Source organism: Bison bison, unplaced genomic scaffold (assembly GCF_000754665.1).
Source record: "Bison bison bison isolate TAMUID 2011002044 unplaced genomic scaffold, Bison_UMD1.0 scf7180017864461, whole genome shotgun sequence".
NCBI classification, from domain to species: domain Eukaryota; kingdom Metazoa; phylum Chordata; class Mammalia; order Artiodactyla; family Bovidae; genus Bison; species Bison bison.
In genome coordinates this window covers 12,620,906-12,644,255 of record NW_011495023.1, presented here as the reverse complement: position 1 = coordinate 12,644,255, position 23,350 = coordinate 12,620,906, and the positions used below count along the sequence as shown (strand labels likewise).

At 40.1% G+C, this 23,350-nt stretch overlaps 1 protein-coding gene across 1 annotated transcript in view; it reads left to right on the top strand.

Moving 5' to 3' along the window:
- ITGA8 (integrin, alpha 8) overlaps positions 1-23,350 on the top strand; it is a 188,659-nt gene that overhangs the window by 43,925 nt on the left and 121,384 nt on the right. Inside the window, exons 9-13 of the mRNA XM_010859968.1 lie at positions 2,706-2,749; positions 4,185-4,241; positions 7,175-7,227; positions 12,544-12,749; positions 14,945-15,136. Coding sequence (XP_010858270.1) covers positions 2,706-2,749; positions 4,185-4,241; positions 7,175-7,227; positions 12,544-12,749; positions 14,945-15,136 — 552 coding nt within the window. The remainder of the gene's footprint in view (positions 1-2,705; positions 2,750-4,184; positions 4,242-7,174; positions 7,228-12,543; positions 12,750-14,944; positions 15,137-23,350) is intronic.

The following is a 23,350-nucleotide window of genomic DNA, read 5'->3' as shown; positions in this document are numbered from 1 at the left end:
TTATTTATTTTTTATTGAAGGAAAATTACTTCACAATACATTTCTGTTTTTTAACAAAATTCTGAATGTTTATGGGATGTGAGAAGCAGTGGTTGCCATGTATCTCAGATGGCATAATCACCCTTCATCTTTATTATTTGACAGGTCTGATCCTGAAATAAGTCAACTCCATTTTCTCTGACCATGGTGTCTTTAGGTGCCCATAGTAAACATCCATACATGTATCTATGCTTGTACCCATGAAGCTGGAATATAGTGTAAGACCTATAATCTCTACGCAACACTCAACATCACTATTTGAATGGCTTTTGCAAACTTACTGTGCTTATACCTGAACTCCTGATCATTCCATTTAAATGTGCTCTCCCTTCCATCAGCTCCATCTCAGTTAGTGACAATACCATCCTCCAAGCTGCTCAAGCAAAATACCTTGCAAGTCAGCCTTGGATTGTGCTCCTTCCTCCACTCCCTACCCTTATCCAATCCATGAGCCAATTCTGCTAACTAAACTCAAAAGACAGCCAGAATCTGACTCTTACTTCCTCCACAGCTACCAGTCTCAGGTCTCCATCAATACGTTTGCAGTAGCTTCCTAACTGGTCTCCCTGCTCTCATCTTTGCCCTCCCGTAGTCTAGATCCAGTAGGCAACTGGTCCTTTAGGAACAGAAGTCACATTGTGTTACTTCTTTGCTCAATGAGTCCCCAGTTCATTCAGTGTAAATCCTGAGTCTTCACAATGACCTGAAAGACTCCGTTCATGAGAGCCCATTTACTTTAACCTCATCTCCTTTTGGACTTCCCTCGTGGCTCAGAGGTTAAAGTGTCTGCCTGCAATGTGGGAGACCTGGGTTTGATCCCTGGGTTAGGAAGATTCTCTGGAGAAGGAAATGGCAACCCACTCCAATATTCTTGCCTGGAGAATCCCATGGACGGAGGAGCCTGGTGGGCTACAGTCCACAGGGTTGCAAAGAGTCGGACACGACTGAGCGACTTCACTTTCACTTTTCTTCCTTGTCCTTTACTCCTCACCCCAGCCATCCTGCCCTCCTTGCTGTTCTTTGAATTCTCCAGACGCACGTCTACCTCAGGGCCTTTGCGCGTGCTGTTCCTTCTGATTAGAATGTATGTCTCCCAGATCTCCATAATATTTTACTCCCTCACTTTCTTCAGTTTTCACTAACCTGTCATCTTCTTGCCAAGACCTCCCCAACCACCAGGTAAATCATAATTCCTTCCTCCTCCCAATTTGAGCACCCCCAGTACCATTTTACCTGCTTAGTTCTTCTACTGTATACTCATCCCCTTCTAACATGACATTTAATGGACTCTACTTTTCAAATTAACTGCCTCTTCCAGCTCAAGTATAAACTTCATGAGAGTAGAGAATTTTGTCTTCATTCCCTGCTGTAGCCTATGGTTGCCTGTCAGTGTTGATTGAATGAGTGAATTTATTGATACTACTTAAAAGTCCAACATCTAAACCCAAATGAATCTTCTCTGATTATTAACACTCCAAAAGCATGAATGCCCAACTCTGCTAGAGTTTAGTATGTGGGGTAGAATTAATGCTAGAATTTGTGCTATATATTTAGGAGCAGGTTTGAGGAAAGGGAAATTTGAATGGAAGGGGACTTTTTTCCCAGGCTCCCTTCCTTTAAATTAAACTAACATTTTAACCCCAAAGGATAGTTTAGATTTATAGAACTGAAAACTGGAAAGATCTTTGGTAATCAATCAGTTCCAACTCCTGTCTTTTGTAGGTGACTGGAAGAAGTTAGGTTCAAGGATTGATCCTGGGTTTATAGAAGACCCAAGGACTAAAACCACTGCTTTCAGAATCTAGAGCCATATCATTGTGTGTTGGAACATGCGGCCCCCTTTTCACCAGAGTTGCTTCTTCTATCTCTATTATCAAAGCTTCCTTCTTTGCATACTCTTGGCTATGAGCATGCCCTAGAATTCTGTTCCAGGGCAGCCAGGCTCAATCATTTATGATATGAGGTTTTTCCTTAGGTAACTGAAATTGCTTGAACACTGTCCCTTAGTGGGACTGCTGCTGCTGCTAAGTCGCTTCAGTTGTGTCCGACTCTGTGCGACCCCATAGACGGCAGCCCACCAGGCTCCCCCGTCCCTGGGATTCTCCAGGCAAGAACACTGGAGTGGGTTGCCATTTCCTTCTCCAATGCATGAAAGTGAAACGTGAAAGTGAAGTTGCTCAGTCATGTCCGACTCTTAGTGACCCCATGGACTGCAGCCTACCAGGCTCCTCAGCCCATGGGATTCTCCAGGCAAGAGTACTGGAGTGGGGTGCCATTGCCTTCTCCACTTAGTGGGACAGGAGATGTTATTTTGTACACTGCCACGGGAGACTAGTTCAGAAGACAGTGAAAGCTGGAGAAACCAGAGTAAGAGGTTTAACTGACAAATCACACACACATCTGAGAAGGCAGGCTTATGTTCTAGAGGCTGAAATGCATGGAGGCTCTGGTGGAGGCAGGTGATTCTAGAAGTACAACTTTTGAGTCCCCTGTTTTCTTTTTCTGTAGCAGAGGCAAAAGCCAATGCAAAACTGTAACTTCAAACTTCCGGCTGTCTACGTGATCCATGATAGTTACTTATTCAAAAAGTACCATCTTTAGCTGATTTGTTGAATAGCTTTAAAGTAGACTGTGTAATTTACCTTCTAAATGACTTTTCATCACAGAATTGGTTGCTGGAGTTCCAAGAGGCGCACAGAATTTTGGATATGTGAGTACTAAGAATGTTTATAGGATATTTTGCATATGTGCAAAGAATCATTTTTTTTAAATCATTTTAAAGATTTAAATCTTTGAAATCTTTTAAAGTGCCCTTAAAGAGCCACACTTGTTTGCTTATGCAAAGGGAGGCTAGATTCTTTTCTGATCCATGTATAGAATCAACTCCATCATTTGTGGGACCCAGTGTGAAGTGAAAATGCCTGGCCCCTTGTTTGAAATTCTTAAGGATTTCAGGACAGTGACAGCTGGGCTATCCAAAGGATAGGGCTCGTCTGAGTGTAGGGCCCTGCCTGACTGCACAGGTCACATACCCATGAAGTTAGCCCCGTCCTTGTGCATAATTTGGGAGTAATTGCTGAGGATCCCATTGTTGACATGATCAGCATTTTAATATGCCTCACACAGTAAACACAACAAGGTCGATTGTTATGTGACTAGTGTATTAGTTTTCAAGGGCTGTCATAAGAAATGACCCCAAATTGGGTGGCTGAGAACATAAATTTGTTCTCTCCCAGTTCAGGAGGCTGGAAATCTGAAGTCAAGTTGTGACGGCCAGGTCGTGCTCCCTCCCACACACACGGGGGAGGACTCTTCCCGCCTCATCCAGCTTCAGGTGGCTCTGCCTTCCCTTGGCGTGTGGCAGCTTCACTCCCATCTCTGCCCTGGCCTCCGTGTGGTCTTCCTCCATCTATGTCTGTGTGTCCTCTCCTCCTTTTATAAGGACACCTGTCATTGGACACAGGGCCCACCCTAAAGCCACTATGATTTCATTTCAAGATCCTTAACTTTACTTATTTCTATAGAGACCCATAAGCTCATCTTCCAAAGTTCTGGACAGATATGAATTTTGGAGGGCTACTATTCACACCCATTACACTAGTTGCCATAAAAATAGGAAAAGAACATAAGTAGGTCTTATGAAAAGAAAAGCATTTAAAATATTTTTTAAAAGTCTGATCAGCTTGTAATAACTATAGATTTTAGGCTGGCTGGATAGAATTGAAAAGAAATATTTTTGCTATATGTAAAACACTTTCAAATTTCTTTTTTTTTTTTTTGCACGAAGCCATAATCATCAATGTCCCATAATAGCATATGTTCAGAAATGAAATTTAGACTAAATTTTTGATTAGATAACTGACCATCAAATTAGTTGCTCTAAGCATTCTTGAATTCAAATATAATTTCTTTACATCCAATTAGTGACTGTGCATTCTGTCTGAAAGGATTCCAGAAACCATAAATAAAAAGTTCAACTGCATTTTTTTTCAAGATCATTCTATGGGGTTACTTTTTTTTTTACATATAGAGCTAACCATTTATGACTTTTCACAAACATTTATAAATGATTTAAGTTATACTTTTAAAAAAGTTCTCCAGTTCTATACCAAATGAAATAACCTATCTAATTTCTCTGATTTCAGGTTTCAATCATTAACTCTACAGATATGACCTTTATTCAGAATTTCACTGGTGAACAGGTAAAGACATTTTAATGTCAAATAGTGAATGTCACTCTGCACTATTATATATTCATATTATTCATTCATAAAATAAATATTTACCTAGTACTTACTATGTTCTAGAAACTCTTCTAAGCACTAGGAGTATAACCATGTATCAGACAAGATCCCAACTCTAACGCAGCGCTACAGGGGAGGCAGTTGAGGAGATAACAATTAATTAATAAACAAGTATGTGCCCATGATGATTTCATATACTGCTAGGTGATATAAGGGCAGAATATGCTTCCTACAAGCTAGTGGGAAGCTGCTATACAGCACACAGAGCTTTGTGGTGACCTAAATGGATGAGATGGGGCGTGGAATGGGAGCGTGGTCCAAGAGGGAGGGGATATACATATACATACAGCTGATTTCCTTCATCATACAACAGATCATACATCATACTAACACAATATTGTAAAACAGCTATACCCTAATTAATTTTCCAAAAAGCCACTAACTGCTGAAATCTGAGAATAGTCCTATTATGTTGCAGTCCTGTATGTAATCTGCCTGGTGATTGGTTCTGGGTACCCGCCTTCCCTCTGAGAAGACACAAGCTTCTTCTAGTTTTCCACATATTGGTCAGAGTCAACGGGTCTAGACTCTCCTCCTGCCCTCATAGTAAATGGAACCCTCACCAACCCCAAAATATATGGAAGATGACAAAGTCTCTGATTCTGGTCCCTTTCTCCCAGGGACTAGATTTTTGCCCCTTAACCACTGTCACTGGCTAAGATCTTATTAACAATGGGTCAATTCTCTGAAAGTAGGCTGCTGGTATCCTGATGACCTGGGGTCACACTTCATTCCCCACTCTGGGTTTTCCTGGGTCTTATGACCTGTTGAAATTTGTCACACTTTTTTTAAAGGATGAATGTGGCCCTGTTGTGTTAGGGAGGCAATTCTGAACTGAGTTAGTCTCTCTAGGCCACCAACTTTCTCTCCTAACCACCAACCCAGGTTCTGGAACTTCTAGAAGCCTCACATTTGAATCTGGCCAAGTGACCATCTTGGCCTGCTGGATCCCAGGAGGATCCAGCTTTAAGATCCTGAAATGCTCAGCTCTTAGCTAGACACAGAAATTTGGAATCATATATTTGTCAAGCAATTTTGATAGTTTTTTGTTAAGAATATAGAGCATTTTTGACATTTCTGCTCCAATTGGGGCTTTAGTCTGTCCATGACTGTGCAGTTTTCAACAAAGCATTTAACAATGTCTCTCATGAGACTCTTGTGGTAAATACAGATATATAAGGTTGCGATGATTGTGCAGTTGGGTGAATTTATACATTTTGAACAACTGTTTTCAAGTGGCAATAATTAATGGTGTATGAAAATATGGCAAGACTTCTCTCTTGTCTTTTTGTTTTACATTTTTACCATTAAAAACTCCTTCAACATTGTTAAATTTGGCCTTTCTGTAACTTTTCATCCTCAATACCACCTAGTTATTCAATCTTGAACCTCAGAATTTAATACATAAATGATGAAATTCCTCTGAGTGAGGTCACACAGTGCCACACAGAAATAAGAATTTCACTACATGTGCGCGGATTAAAGAAAAGACACAGGAGAACTGAATTACTGCATGACACAGTCAAATGAGGCATTCATTTCCTCAACAAAGAGAATTTTGCACCTGGTACCCGGGGCTTAGTCCATAAAAATACTGTAGACTGGATGACTAAAGCAACAAACCTTTATTTCTCATGGTTCTGGAGTCTGAGAAGTCGAAGATCAAAGGGTAGTCAGATTTTGTGTCTGGTGAGAGCCTGCTTCCTGGCTCACAGCCATCTTCTCACTATGTCCTCATGTGGAGGAAGGGACAAGGCAGCTCTATGGGGTTCCTTCTCTATTCATCCCGTTCATGAGGGTTCCACCCTCACGACCTAATTACCTCCCGAAGGCCCCACCTGCTATAACAACTGTATATGTTTGGAATAGAGAAAAGAGGTGGCAGAATTAAATTATTGTGTTATACTTGTTAACTCATCTATTTATTTCTTTTGCAAAGAGTATGTGGCACCTACCCTGAGTTATACCTGGTCAGACAATGCAGATGCAAGAGTGAACAACACAGACCAAGATCTCTGCCTTCCATGGAGCACAGTTTACTGTAGACTATAGGCTGATTAAATTTGGAGGTGATCGGAGGCTAAGTAAGCTAAGGCGTTGGATGGCAGATGTGGAAATGAAAAACCCTGGCAGGCAAAAACTATGGGCCAAGTCTGAAAAGATTATAAATCTTGAAAGCATAGATTGAAAAACAAAAATATAAGAGCTAGAATGTGGAGAGATTAGGTATACTGGTCACACTCACAAACAACTTAGAAACCTTAACAGACTCAATTTGAATTGATACTGAGACATGGTTTAGCCCCAAATGAAAACCTTTTTATGCTTCAGTGGCACAAAGAGACCAAAGTAGAGAGTGTCTGTCCTACTTAACTTCTGTCAGTGTGCTCACGGGGTGTCATCTTTTCTTTGGTATCACATATCTGTAAGCAAGATGGTGAGCTGCAATCATTTCCATGTGCGATTTCATATGGAAATGGAATTAGATTTATTCTGTGATGTTCAAGATTGCAGAACTAGGCAGGAGGATTGAGGACTAGATATTATAGAAGGACCAGTTTTAGCAAAAAGTATTCTAAAAGTTATCTGCAAATTGAATGGATTGATTGTTGAACATCTCCAGAGGTTGTCCGAGCAGATGTCCGGGCTGCTGTGGGGAGCATTATGCGTTAGGTCAGGGGTTAAACTAAATGACTCTAAGACTCTGTCCACGTCTAAGGGTCTATGAATTTAAATGCAAAAGATGTGCTGCAATGTGGCCAATCTTTCAGGGAAAATTGAGACATGACTTTTTGAACACAAAATGTGTTATTTATGGTTTTCCTTTGCAGATGGCATCTTATTTTGGATATACAGTTGCAGTATCAGATGTTAACAATGATGGGTAAGTTTATAAGAACTTCCTCACTCACTGAATATTATAGTCATCCTTAAAGATGTTATATTTTTTTCTTCATGAAATACATCCTTCTATATTTCCTCAACAAGATAGAGGCTCTCTTGTTTTTTTTTTTTTACTTCAGCGCAAGAGGATATAACTACTGAAAAACTCTCTATCATCCTTTTTAATGTCTTTACCACATCTGCACTTCTAAGAAAACACTATTATACTTAGTTTTATCTTTAATTTCATGAATTGAATAGTACTTGGCCATTTGAAATCCATAGCCATTGAGGAATTTGCTCATCTCTCTTTTTAGCACATGATTCATTCATAAAATATTTGCACATAAATATTGTTTCTCCTGTTATTGCATACTAGAAACATCCATGCAGAAGATAAAATAATAATGCTATTTTTTCAGATTATGGCAGTAAATTACAGTTGAACTTGGATCAAACAGCATGATAAGTTATGGTTGTGTTTAAGTCATTACTTCAAAGAAACATTATTAAGCATCTCTCAATCCACTAAAAGCACCTGACAGATTAAACAAATGATTAAATAAGAAAACCAATAAATTGAGATGAACTGATTATCTATCCAACAAGTATTGTTGGAGCACCTACTATATGCCAGACATAGTTCTTGGATGCTCAGAATGTAGCGATGAGTAAGGAAGAATAGGGCTCTGCTTTCATAGAGCTTACATTTTCATAAGAAGCACAGCTCTAAAAAATCTTAACTGTGTTCCCAGATCTGGGCTAAGCACTTTCGATACATCATTGATAGACATTAGCTATGACCTTGGTATAGCTAGAAATGAACTTTATTTATTATGTGATGCCCTATGATTGGAGATAAGTTTGGTAACTTTTGTATCTTTTGGAAAATATCTTTTTATTGTTCTTTCATTTAACATATATCTGTTGAACATCCTTTAAACACCAGCTCTGTTCTAGCACTTAAACCTGTGTTTAAGTCTTTACTCTGTTTTGGCTTTGATGAGAATCTGTTTATTAAATGTGCATTTTATTAGTTTCCATTATTTTTATAAAGAAATGCAGACTTCTACTTTACAAAAAATATAAAATCATAACTTCAGTTATTTTCACCCAAAGAACTTTAATATTGTCCTTAATGATGCTAAAAAAATCAGTTATCAATGGTTTTTAATGTCATGGCCTATAAGAAAAATCAGTTTGTTGGATTATATTAAAACTAAGCATACTAGGCTTCTGTCATTAGTTTAACTCATAAATAATTTTAGAGAATCTATAATTCCTACAATTTTTTACATTCACAAAGCCCTTTCTAGCTTTCCCAGCATTTATCAGTGATTAAGGAATGGTAAGTGAACATTATTTAGCAGAGTTCCATACTAGAATTGAAATTTAATTCTTATTCTTTACCCAATCTCTAATTTTCCCAAATCTTTCAAGTCCTGGACCCGAGTGAATGTTGTGCAGTGACTCAGACTAGGGTTAAGAACATCACCGAACTAATTGACCATTCACGGTTCAGAAGTTAGGACCCAGGTTCTGTGGGGTTGAAGCAGACTTTCCTTTCTCCATCTGAGGGATAATTAAGTACTAGTGTATGTGAGATCACCTAGTAAACACGTCATCCTATCTACCCACTACGCAACAAAACCAAAGTCCCTACAAATGCTCCAAAACCCACCACGGGGGAAAAAAGGTGGTGTCATTAACTAATGTGACCAAATTAATAAACTGGTGAGGATTTCCCCAGTATCTTTTTTATTTAAAGAAACACCCAGGTATCAGAAGTAGACTTCAAAAATTTAGACTAAACAGTTGTGTGCATGCTGATTGGTCATTGATAGGGTCAAGCCTGGGACTGTTTTGAAAATATTCACAAGCTGCTGAAATTAATTTCAGTTTAGTTATCTTAAAACAACCAGAGCAGTGAAGTCTTTCTGTGTAAACTCTGTTAGGAATTTCTGGACAAACTTAACAACAAAGGGAGATAGTATTTTCCTCTTGAACTTAAGCAGATCTGTTTTTTATTTTCTTATGGCTTTTTGACCCTTTTAGTATTTATGCTATTTCAGAAATTCACAGAAATACAATTTAATCCATTGGATTGTCCTAGCCTCGGCAGATCTCAAAGGAACTAAATTTAGAGATTCTTAGCAGTTGGTTAACTTGAGAGCACTTTAGAGAAAATTTATTTGAAAGGAAGCAGCTTTGAGTAACTGTGTTTTGGTGCCAGATTTAGTCCAAGTGGATTCTCTCAAAGAGGAGAAATTGTTATGATGCGATTAAGCAGAAAATCTAGAAAATTAAAGCATAAAGAAGCTGCAGATTAAATTGATTTCCGTAATGTAATTGATAAGCCATATTAGTTTTTGCCTGTCATAAAACAATTATATCGATTAGATATCAATTCTAATATAAAGCCTCCTAACCTGCCTTCTCTTAATAAATAACTACATTCTGAAAATCAGTCTTGGGTATTAGCATACACTAAGAACTGTTGAGAAAGAAGAAGAAATGGAAAATTTTATGGGTTAAAGTTAAATCAACATATTAAATGTTATTTGGCTGTAGAAAACTTAAATTCAGATTCTTCATAATGAATATTCTCGTTGATGGGTTCCCTCATCCCCCTTCTCTCAGTATATTTATGCTTTTCTCTTCAGAAAAATATTTATAATGTTTTGCCTCTAACAACACGTGAAAGGACGAGAACCTGCGTCTTACATTATATTGTTAGAGTGGACATAATACTCTTTTAGACATAAAAAAGAGACACAAATAAATGCATAGAAACTGAAAAAGAACTATGCTCAAATATTAGACAATTCAGATAAGATGAAGTTTAGTGTATATATCCTACTTTTATACCTTAGATCTCATCCAAACCACCGACATGACCCAAGCAGAGAAAGTGGCTTTTAGTGAAAACCTCATCATAAATAGTATTTCTTCATCATTGTTCTTTTTTGAGATTATATAATCTTATATATATATTATATATTTTTAGAATAGTACCCAGCTGTTATACAACTGCTTTTTCAGAAGTTCAGTGAAAAGCATCCTTTACTAATAAATATTGTTAAACTTTAAACTTGAATTGAGTCTATTCAAAAAAAGGATTTGAAAAATAAATTTTGAAATAGCCTAATAGCATGCATGGCCTACTGCAATAGTTTTTCAGTGGCTTTTTGGCCTGTGGGTTCATAATTAGAAATACATTTGACATTGCAACCCAGTATACACACACAACTGAAACAGAAGGTTTCACGGAACAGTACTTACTCTTATTATGTGCCATGCATTCACTCATATTTTCTATTTCATTTTTCAAAATTGCTTGTCAAGACCCATTAAATTGATTTCACAATTCACTGCTGCTGCTGCTGCTAAGTGGCTTCAGTCGTGTCCGACTCTGTGTGACCCCATAGACGGCAGCCCACCAGGCTTCCTCGTCCCTGGGATTCTCCAGGCAAGAACACTGGAGTGGGTTGCCATTTCCCTCTCCAATGCGTGGAAGTGAAAAGTGAAAGTGAAGTCGCTCAGTCGTGTCTGACTCTCAGCGACCCCATGGACTGCAGCCTACCAGGCTCCTCCGTCCATGGGATTTTCCAGACAACAGTACTGGAGTGGGGTGCCATTGCCTTCTCCTCAGAATTCACTAATGAGTTTTAAATCAAGATTTTAAAACACCAGCCTAAACAATAATATATATTGTGACAGTTAAGTAGTATTATTGTTAACATAATTTTGGCACTAAGTGCAAAATATTCTACAAGGCACATTGAACCAATTGAATCCAAGACAGTTATTGTCTCTCAGCTTTATGAGAACACAATTATAAATTGAGAACAAATGTCTTTCTCCTTTTTGGCGTTTAGAACATTTTAGAAGACTTACACTTAAATATCTAGGGAACTGTATCTCTATGAAAATAAATCAATGTTGTCATACTCCTCCAAGAATCCAAAGATTGCACAGATGTGCTAATCTTTCACAATGATAGGTCGAATAATTTTGCATTTCTAGAACTCCCCAGTGTTGGCAGTGAGAAACACAGTAAGGCAATGTGTCAGTCCCCTGTCATGTTATATCCTCAGGGACCAATTGTATGGCTTTGCTCCTTCTTTGGAGAATGGGAAAATGGTCCCCATCAATCTCAGCACTAGAGGACCAGGGGATTTACATGCCTTTGAACTTCAAGGCAGCGGCGCACACAATTAGGTGTTTAACAAATACCTCTTTATCCTGGCAATAATAATAACAGAAATACAAAAAATAACAAATAGCTCTTCATCCTGGCAATAATAATAACAGAAAATTTAAAAATAAATACATAAGAAATTGAACATTTTCCTCCAAGGAAAATCCCGAAGCTTGGAACAACCCCAGTCCCTACCTCCCTCTTGGCCCAGACCATGGAAGCAGAGTGAGAAAATGCATTTGGAATAGTTTTAAGAAAATATTTTACCTAGTGGCTCAGTTGGTAAAGAATCCACCTGCAGTGCACGAGATGCAGGTTCGATCCCTGGAAAAGGAAAATGGCGAAGATCCCCCGGAAAAAGGAAATGGCAACTCATTCCACTATTCTTGCCCGGGAAATCCCATGGACAGAGAAGCCTGCCCGTCTATACTTCACGGGGTCACAAGAGTCAGACACGACTGAGAGACTAAACCACCACCACCACCAGCAATCAATTGCTATTTCTTTCTTGAAATGTTATCAGTCTGAAAAATTATCTACTAGTTTTCTGTGATAACATCTACTTTCACAAAGGAAAAACCTAAATTTGTATTTGGGAGGAAAATTTTATTTTCTGCCTTTCTAGTTAGTATGAGAACCTTCTCTGGCCTCTGTTTTATTTAAATGGAGGTGCCGAAAGAAAAGAGGAGGATAGGCTTTATTTTAAACCTTATCACTGCAAGAAAACTTCGTAATATAAATGTACAATTAAATAAATTGTGGACAAATTTTCATCCATGTTTTCAAAAACCTAGTTAGGTCTTTCTGATATGTTTTACTTGTGTAAGTATGTTTCCTGGAAATAGGCTAAAAAGCTGAAAAGAGTGAAATATCTGTGGTTTTCTTAAAGTAGTCATTTTTAACATAGTTTGAAAGGTTCAATGTGATAATTCAGCAACTCTTATTTTCTTATGGCATTCTATTCTGAAGACATAACAAAGCAATGAAAGAAATATGATGACTGTAAAATGCCTCCTGGAAAAAGAAATAAACCAGTGGAAATGTACTCGTCTCATTGATTAGAAGTCTACCCAAAAGCAGCTCATGTCTGTGCTGTTCTCTCTCTGGTCCCTGCAGGATGGATGACATACTGATTGGGGCACCTCTCTTTATGGAACGTGAATTTGAGAGCAGCCCCAGAGAGGTAGGGCAAGTTTATCTGTATCTGCAAGAGAGCGCCCTCGTCTTCAGAGACCCGCAGGTGCTCGCAGGCACCGAGGTTTTCGGGAGATTCGGCAGTGCTGTGGCACATTTAGGAGACCTGAACCAAGATGGATACAATGGTAATTTATACCACTGCATGGAAATTACTTATGTGCCATAAGATCATGTTACTGTTACATGAAGCAAGCAACAGATTTCACGGTGCTGTATGTGAAACAGTTCTTATGATTGGTCTTTAATAAATTATCTAAAATTTCAAGGTAATTTAAACTTTATTTAGTTTGGGCTAATATAGATGTTGGGGCTTCCCAGATGGCACAGTGGTAAAGAATCCACCTGCCAATGCAGGAGACGCAAGAGATGTGGGTTTGATCCCTAGGTCAGGAAGATCCCCTGGCGGGGGAAATGGCAACCCAATCCAGTATTTTTGCCTGGAAAATTCCATGGACAGAGGAGCCTGGCCCAGGGATCAAACTTAGAATGCCTTCTAAGTACCCTCTTCTCAGTAAAACATGAAACAGCTCACACAAAATTTTGCATACATTTTCAGGGCCTTAAAGGACCAAGGTATAATGGGTTTCTTGACATTCAAGGGAGTAACAGGATTTTGCTCCAACAAAAGAGCTTAGGGAGTATTCCCATCAAATCAAAGTATTCATTAATACCTTTGGCACATGGTCATGTACTTTTATGATTTCTTTGAAAAAACATGTCTCAGCAATGTATGGTAACTTTTAAAGCACCATAAAACATAAAGGCATATTAAAAGCCCATGGTTCCAGGGAAATTTTTTAAAAAAAGACAAGTTCATCTTCAACTGATTTGTTGCTTTCAAAAACTGCCCTATTCTTGAACACCAAATGAAATAAATAATGCTAAATTATTGGTGGAATCATCTTTTTCATTCTCTTCTCTTCTTTTTGTCTTTTCTCTCAAACCTTTAATGATACTTTTGAGAGCTAAGAGAGACATTTCTAATGACCTAAAAGGGGTTCTGTCTCTCTGAGCCTTGGTGTCTCTAAAATGATGCCAAAATGGGATAAAACCAGGGGACAGATGTCAACTCATGGATTCAGAGGATATGAGAAAGGTACCCCTTTCCTTCTGCAACAGGCTGAGTTTTTTGAGAGTTTATCCTTACCTGTTAAGTGAAAGTGGGTTTATGATCCTTGTTATATAGTAAAAATCAATTTACAATTTATGTAGTCTTATCAGACTTACTTAGGAACAAAGATAAATAGAGGACAAAATGAGGATGCACAGTGATGTCCGTGGCACAGAATTGTTATGCTATTGTGTTATTGGTGCTCTTTTTCATGTAAACCTAAGTAGTTAGGTGCATTGTTTAGAACAATCCTGTTGAACACAGAAGGTCATTTTCATTTAGTCCTAAGTTTAAGTGGGAGACAGTCGATAGGGCTCTTTCCCAGTTTCTCAGAGGCCTTGACTATGAAATGACTCTTGCCTACATCATGGGATGATGTCATCATTCAAGAATGTAATCTTTGTGAAAGAAGATGTTTATTTCTTTTAACAAGAAACTCTAAGTACCCTGCAAATGTGCCTCAACTGGTCTATCCAGCCCAGTGCGCTGACCCAGCTCTTCCCCATCCCTTACTAAGTTTCCAAGTAGACCACCCTCTGGCTGCTCTTCAGGTGGGCCAAGCTCCTTGCATCCCTGGGCCTTTATACAGTCTTCCCTTCTTCTTGGACTGCTTTTCCTTCTGATTCCACATGGTTCGTTTCATCTCGTCCCCAGACTTCAGTTTCTAGGTCAACCTTATAGACACCTTGTCTGAACACTTCATCTAAAATAAGAATCCAGTCACTCTCCATCACATCAGTATTTTTAAGATCCTCTACATAGCATTTGTCACTTTTCAATCTTTCCTTGATTGTGTGTGTGTGTGTGTGTGTGTGTGTTTTCAACCATGCTGCCCAGCAAACGGGATCTTAGTTTCCCAAACAGGGATTGAACCCGTGCCCCGTACGTTGGAAGAATGGAGTCTTAACCACTGGAAGGCCAGGGAAGTCCCCCCTGATTATTTCTTTGTTCAAATTGTCTATTCCCTGCGCTAGAGTATAAACTTTTGAAAATCAGTGTCTGGTTCACCACTGAATCCACTGTACCCGACACATAGTAGGCACTTGGTAAATATTTTTTGGATGAATGAAAGGCAATGGATAATTTCCTCTTGCTGTAGTCCTACACATTTTTTTCTGGAAAACTGAAGAAGCCCTTTGGGTTGTTGCTGTTTGTACTTAATTCTCTAACATTCTTCTTTAATGAGAAATGATGTGTCTCTGTCTGCAGATGTTGCCATTGGTGCGCCCTTTGCAGGCAAGGATCAAAGAGGAAAAGTGCTCATTTACAACGGGAACAAGAATGGCTTAAACACCAAGCCTTCCCAGATTCTGCAAGGAGTGTGGGCCTCCCAGGCTGTCCCTTCTGGATTCGGCTTTACTTTAAGAGGAGATTCAGACATAGACAAGAATGATTACCCTGGTAAGTTTTTCTTCCTTTTCACATGAGAAAGTCTGCTTCCTAGAAAGGACCATTCTCTGGACCTTGCAGCGTGTTTAAGCAGCTCTCTTGTGCAGGCTGAGCTTGCGCATGCACAGGTTCTTTGGGTACCATTCTAGAGCAACTTTCCGGAGAGTCTGAAGACAGACAAAACAAACACTCCTTTTCCTGTCAAGAGATGATGTTAAACAAGCAAGATGGCTTTTAAAAAAACTGCATTGGACATAAAACTTATCAACTTTGTAGCAAAAAATTTTATTTGAAACCCCGAAGTAATCTGGTCTCCATCGACCAAGACAGCTTACGTCAGAGACCTTTTTAGAGTAATTTATTTTAACCCTATAATTCCCTGTTGAGCTCATAGTTCCTATGAATTCACTTATGAACCTCAACATTTCTGTCCTAAAACTCATGGTTTGGGAGCATAAATATTTTCCACCCGTGTTTGGGGGTTGTCCAAAGATAGACTGTTTTAAAGCAAAGCAAAAGGAACTGGTTCTTTATACAGATCGTAAACAATTCTTGATTGCCTAATTCATTGTGAGGATTCATCAGAAATCCATGTAGCACAGCTAGATAATTCATGTTTTATGCACACTGTCAGAAAGTACGGATTTGTCTTAAAGGATTGTTTCAGTAATCAGGGTTATTAGCAGAGAACATTAGACTTCTTGGTTTTGTGGTTCGGTTTTCCCTCTTGTGTTGGTTATTTTAAGATGGTTTCAACAAATACTTAAAGATCATTAATAGTTCACTGACAGTTTTGACCATTTATTGAGACCTTGTCTCTTTTTATCACTTCTATCCTCATTGAGTATTTTCCATATGTAGAGCTTTTTTCTGGTCTGGGGCAGCATTCCGAGAAACTGGTTGCTGAAATATACATTACTAATTTTAATCCTTCAACTTTCTTCTCCCCTCTGGATTGGGCAGAAAGGATACTACAACAAATTCTTATAAATTTGCCAGAAATGTTTCATGGCACTATAAACATTGTAGTGGGCTCGTAGCAGATGTAGAATTATATTGTATATGGATGTGTTTTAGCTGAGGCAATTTCAAGAGCATCTAGTGAAATTTATTTTCTTAGGTTTTATTATCCTGTCTGATCAATGATGGTTAGGTTTTCTTTGGGGGAGGGGAGTCTCATATATATTTTATTTTAAATAATCCCCAAATTAGATTCCCTATGTGATGTCTTCCCAAACTATGTCATCTCTTGATTATATCTTTTTTCATCCTTCTTAACAATCAGCAAATGGTCACTTGAGGCCATCACTGGTCAGTAACTTTGTCCACTGAGGCTGATTCACTTTACAGTGATTAATGATATTAATACAGTGTATCCATCTGTCTATGAGAAAATATCCTGTTCTCAGACAGGACCATTCATGCTGCTTAGGTGAATTCTTAACCTCAAGATAGTCTTGAGGGTTTCAGAGTTCATGGGTGCATCTCGGTTAGTAGACCCGAGTTCTGGCTCCAGTTCTCTCTCAGCTATAGATGGCTTGCTTATGCTTCATGATCTTGTAACATTTTCCTTCATCCTCATCCTCTTGCAAACATCCTCTTACAAAATGAATGCCATTCAAAGAAGCCTTTTTGTCTTGACACCAAGTCCCCAGGGACCTAATGAGAGGAAAACTGCCTTATGGGCAGGTAGCTGGATCCTATTAGCTAGTGCAGCAGATTGGAAATTTGCAGGCATAATTCAGGAATCAGACATGGAACTTTCCTCATTTTTCTATAAGCAAATGCCCTTTAACCCTCAAGCCTCCATTCCCACTATGGTATTGGAAAACCTCAATCTTGCAGTCATGTCTAGATTCAAGACTTAATATCACTTGGGTAAATATGTGTTTGGATTCAAAACTCTCTCTTTCCTCCCTCTGCAGCAACTCTGCCAAGAAATGGAACAGCAAAGGTGGGGAGCCTTTTGTCCAGGGATAGAGAAAGGGGTTCCTGGACCAAGGACATAACCTGTAGCTGTTGGCCTCTGGCTGAAGGATGGCTCAGTCTCTCAGTGTTTGACATGTTGCTCAAGCTTCGGTGATTAATCCAGTGGTTTGCGCAGTGGCCGCTGCTCAAAAGTTCCATGTGTCCTGGTTCCTCCTTGTCCTATTTTGGCCTCTTCTGATTCCCCCTCAGCAGGTGCTTCTGTGCCACCATTGGGACTCATAGGTCAGGGTCTTCAGGTTTCAGAAATTGCCTTTAAGCTTATTCTTCCTTTGGCCATTGCTAATTTTCCACCCAAGCATCTGTTACTCCAGCACCTAAGAGGGCTGCAATCTTCTTGGGTTTTGCTTGAGAAGTATTGTAGCAAAAACCCTCTTTTCCCCTAAAAGGTTATTGGGTGGCATGCTTTCTAGACTCTATAGTTCACTTTGCAAACTCTGTGTTCTCATTCTCCATGATCTGTCTTGTGATTTTCCAAACCAGTCAGTCTTTTTGGGAAATTATAAAGAAATGCAGTTCTCTTTCCCTCTGGGGTCTTGCTCCTTCAAATTAAAAGAAATCTATCTTCAGATCATTGTCCCTTCTATGAGCTTTAAAATCCATTTGACAAATTGAATTTCTTCTCCTAGGGTGTATCTCCTCATACTTGCTAAGCAGTGGTTCTCAATCTTGGCTTCACATTAGGATGCGCTGGGGAAATTTTAAAAATCCTTATACTCAGGTCACCCTGCAGAGCAGTTAATTCAGAGTCTCCAGGGAGTAGAACTCAGACCACGGTCATGTGTTTAAGTGACCTGGGTCTTTCTAGTGTACAACCAGGCAGGGAACTAATGATCTTAAGCAAGATTCCCCCACTTTAATGAACATCTGGATCACCTGGGCATCTTGTTCAAATGCAGATCCTGATTCAGTAGGTCAAGAGGGTGGGCAAGACTCCTCATTTTCAGCACGTTCCCTGGTGACACCCTCACTGGTGACACTGCTGGTCTTCACACCACATCCCGAGTAGCAGATTCTGAAACAGCGTGACGCCAGTTACCTGTTGTGCCTGTTACAAGCGTGCTTGCTGTTGCCTTCATCGTGCCCAACTCTTTGTGACCCCCCTGGGCCACAGCTTGCCGGGTTCCTCTATCCATGGGATTCTGCAGCTGAATGCATTGCACCCGTTCAGATGTTTTGACTTCCTGGCTCTGGAATGCGGTTCAGGGATTTGTGCTTTTACCCAGGACTGTACTTTGAGAAACGCTGCTCAGGAGTGCCTGTTTCCCATGCTCACAACAGAGGGATGTGAATTCTAACCCTAACCTACTAGCTGAGCTCCAGCATTTTATTTACTCTTCACTCAGCTGTCAAACCAACCTGAGGCTCTTTTCTGTGGATTGCCTCTGGGTGGTGATGCCAGGGCACACCTATGCAGTCGCCTCATCTGAGGATGTTAAGGAAATCCCACTGAAAGTATTTCTTGCAATGCTCAACATTTCCTAGAAGTTATCTGTGCATTTAAAACAATGCCTTACTACTTTTCATTTAAAATATATTGTCACATTTGTTAGGAACTGACCTGTTTAACCTGCCTTAAGCCATAAAAGGAGCTGTTTATATTAAGGCTACAGAAATAACTCAAGGGAACCTAAGGACAAGGATTCTGCCCAGACATTGGAAGGGACTGACTGGGATCCAAGCCTGTCAGGACTTTCCTTCTCTGGTCTCTCTCTCTGTGCATCTGTTCTGCTGTCCAGCGTACTGTATTTCTCTGAGCACCAAGTGCTGTTTTGGTGCCAGAATTTGCATGTTGCAGTTGTGCTCACCCAAAGAGACTGTAATTTACCTCAGTCCCAAGTCCTGGGAAGGAAATCTCATAGACTTTGAGGCAAATGGCAATGTTTTCCAAAGAAAGTCAGAGTTGTCTTGGGGATTGTGCAAGCATCAAAATAGATAACCATTATGACTCCCCTATAAAGTAAAACAGAATACCCCCAAGATATCAGTGTTGTGTCAAGAAATGATGAAAGTACTTTAAAAGAAAAAAATTTATTTTTAAATGAAGGAATAAAAATTATTTTTAAACTGCTCATCAAAATTTCTGTATTTGTCCCTCTAGTTCAAAGTCTAAAAGGAAAATAAGTGAGAAATTCTGTCATTTATTTAGGAAATATGTAGTCGTATTTACTATCGGCTAGACACTGCTCCGCAGATTTGGGGGAGGGGTACTGTGCAAGGAAAGACAGAAAGTTAATCATAACTAAGTGGTAGCTCAGCTGGTAACGAATCCACCTGCAATGCAGGAGACCCCAGTTTGATTCCTGGGTCAGGAAGATCCGCTGGAGAAGGGATAGGTTACCCACTCCAGTATTCTTGGGCTTCCTTTGTGGCTCAGCTGGTAAAGAATCTGCCTTCAATGTGGGAGACCCGGGTTCAATCCTGGGTTGGGAAGATCCCCTGGAGAAGGAAAAGGCTACCCACTCCAGTATTGTAGCCTGGAGAATTCCATGGAACTGTACAATCCATGGGGTCACAAAAGACTCGGACATGGCTGAGCGACTTTCACTCACTCACTCACTCACATGGCTATTTCATCCCCTAGACTGATTAAAAATCAGATTACTTAGTACCTTGAAATATCAAAAGCATAGACATGCAAAGGTGGTTTCATTGACATCTGTCTGCAAGTTATAGATATTCTGTGTTTGGGCAGGACCAGACAGTCTTCTTGTCTTGGGGGAAAAAGGAATGCTGGCAAAAATCAGGCATGGGCCATTTATGTTGCTAACATTATTACAATTACAGCCAGTGTTACTCCTGATAATTAAGAGCCCAAACCATGCCAGCCACTGCATAGATAAATATAGCTTATATATTAAGATAAATATAGTTCATATTCCTTGGAATATTATTTCTGAATCTCTCTCCTCTGTATACCTGGGTTCAGTCTCTGGGTTGGGAAGATCCCCTGGAGAAGGGAACAGTTACCCACTCCAGTATTCTGTCTGGAAAATCCCATGGACAGAGGAGCCTGGCAGGCTACAGTCCATGGGGTTGCAAAGAGTCAAACATGACTGAGTGACTTTCGCTTTCACTTTCCCGCTTATATGTGTATATACATGTGTGTGTGTGTGTGTGTGCGTACACACCTATAGCAGGAGAGTACATGGGGTAAAGTTGGATGACACTACTTTTTTGGGGGAAACATCAAACCAATATCAATACAACCATGTTAAAATTGGCAAAATGGCTGTGAAGGGGAAGGGAAATTGGACTGTCTAGGTTCAGATTCCCATGTGTCACTGATAAACTGTGTGATAATGGAAAGTTAATTGATTTCTCTGAGCTTCCAATTCCTGGAAGTGCTCAGGCACTCAGTTGAGTCTGACCCTTTGTGTCCGCTTGGACTATAGTAGCCCACCAGGCTCCTCTGTCCCTGGGATTTCCCAGGCAAGAATACTGGAGTGGGTTGCCATTTCCTTCTCCAGGGGATCTTCCTGACCAAGGGATAGAACCCACTTCTCCTGCATCCCGCTTCTCCTGTGCCACCTGGGAAGCCTCCTTATCTGGTATTATGGGGCCAATAATACCGACTTCACTGGGCTGTGTGTGCTCTCACTTTCTAGGTTGGGAGAGGAATTTTACAACGTGTTGTAAAATGGCTTAGAGTAGGAATGATGACTCGTCTGACTAACATAAACAGAATCAAAGCTACTGCACTTCCAGACATGTTGGACCACATAAAACACTGAAAAACTGCATTCTAGGATTCTAGAGATAGACAGTATAGGTTTAAAACTTGGTTCTGCTATCTTCTAGCTATATAAAAATACAACAGTTCCTTAACCTCTCTGAACTTGAATTTCCTTATCTGTAAACTCAAATAGTAGTATGTTGGTATAAGGATGAAATGAGATCATCTATGGCAAATAGTTGGGGAAACAGTGGAAACCGTGGCTGACTTTATTTTTTGGGGCTCCAAAATCACTGCAGATGGTGACTGCAGCCATGAAATTAAAAGACTCACTCCTTGGAAGGAAAGTTATGACCAACCTAGACAGCATACTAAAAAGCAGAGACATTACTTTGCCATCAAAGGTCCATCTAGTCAAGACTATGGTTTTTCCAGTGGTCATGTATGGATGTGAGAGTTGGACTATAAAGAAAGCTGAGAGCCAAAGAATTGACCTTTTGAACTGTGGTGTTAAGAAGACTCTTGAGAGTCCCTTGGACTGCAAGAAGATCCAACCAGTCCATCCTAAAGGAGATCAGTCCTGGGTGTTCATTGGAAGGACTGATGCTGAAGCTGAAACTCCAGTACTTTGGCCACCTGATGCAAAGAGCTGATTCATTTGAAAAGACCCTGACGCTGGGAAAGATTGAGGGCAGGAGGAGAAGGGGATGACAGAGGATGAGATGGTTGGATGGCATCACCGACTCAATGGACGTGAGTTTGGGTAAACTCTGGCAGTTGGTGATGGACAGGGAGGGCTGGCGTGTTGCAGTCCATGGGGTCTCAAAGAGTCGGACATGAATGAGGGACTGAACTGAACTGATGTAATATTAAATGAACTTTAAATTACTATGAGACTATATAGAGCACAGTTTAATAAACAGTAGCATTCAATCATGTCTTTAAAACAATGCAATATTTTGGATATATTCTTTTTCTTTTTTATTAATTAATTTTTACAGAAGTATGCTGCTGCTAAGTTGCTTCAGTCGTGTCCGACTCTGTGCGACCCCATAGACAGCAGCCCACCAGGCTCCCCCGAACCTGGGATTCTCCAGGCAACAACACTGGAGTGGGTTGCCATTTCCTTCTCCAATGCATGAAAGTGAAAAGTGAAAGTGAAGTTGCTCAGTCGTGTCCGACTCTCAGCGATCCCATGGACTGCAGCCTACCAGGCTCCTCCATCCATGGGATTTTCCAGGCAAGAGTACTGGAGTGGGGTGTCATTGCCTTCTCCGTTACAGGAGTATAGTTGCTTTACAATGTTGTATTAGTTTCTGCTGTACAGCAAAGTGAATCAGTCATATGTGTACATACATCCCCTTTGGGTTTCCTTCCCATTTAGGTCACCACAGAGCACTGAGTAGGGTTCCCTGTGCCATAGAGCTTCTCGTTAGTAATCTGTTTTATATGTGTTAACAGTATCAGTAGTGGATAAATGTCAGTCCCAATCTCCCAATTCATCCCACTCCCCTGGAGGTAGTCTTTTTCTTACACACATTAGCTGATATTATTTTCTTCTGCTTATTCAATGTCCATGGTCCCCAATCTTAATTTGCACTACTTCATTTGCTTCCCCTGCCCCTGACCAACAGGAATATGAGAACAAGAACATAGTTATTGGGACTCTGCCAAGTTGAGAACCATATATCAAATTCCTGTTACGCCAGTGTTCTATGGCAGACTGGATGGGAGGGCAGTCTGTGGGAGAATGGATACATGTATATGTATGGCCGAGTCACTCTGCTGTCCACCTGAACTATTATAACGTTGTTAACTGGCCGTCTGCATGCATGCTAAGTTGCTGCTGTTGTGTCTAACTCTGTGCGACCCTGTGGACTGTAGCCTGCCAGGCTCCTCTGTCCATGGAATTCTCCAGACAAAAATACTGGAGTGAGTTGCCACGCCCTCCTCCAAGGGATCTTCCCAGCACAGGGATCGAACCCACCTCTCTTATATATCCAGCATTGGCAATATCAACTGGGGTTGAACTGGGGTGATGATAACGGCAACCAAAAGGAAGGAACTGAGGGAATTGTGTAAAGAAAATGGGCAAGACTCGGTAAAGACCGGCTCTGATGAAACATAAAGGCGGTGAGGGTGAATAATCAGTGACGTTAAAGATGACTCTGGGGACTTTCCTGCTGGTCCAGTGGCTAAGAATGTGCTCCCAAAGCAGGCGTCCTGGTTTCAATCCCTGGTCGGGGAGCTAGATCCCACATGCAGCAGCTGAGTTCACGTGCTGCAACTAAAGATCCCACATGACACAAGAGTATATAAAAAATATTAAAAAAATATATTTATAAAAAGATGACTCTGGAATTTTGATCCAGTTTACCTGAGAAAAGTAGAGTGTAATAATAGATCAGCCTGGGGAGATTCAGCTATAGAGACAAAGAAGTTCTACTCTAGAAATATTTGGAATAATCTTCCTAGCATCTTGCTTAACCACACAGTATTTTTTTTAGACGTCTTCCAATAAATATTGTTATCACATACATACATAAATAGTAGTCCTAAGTACT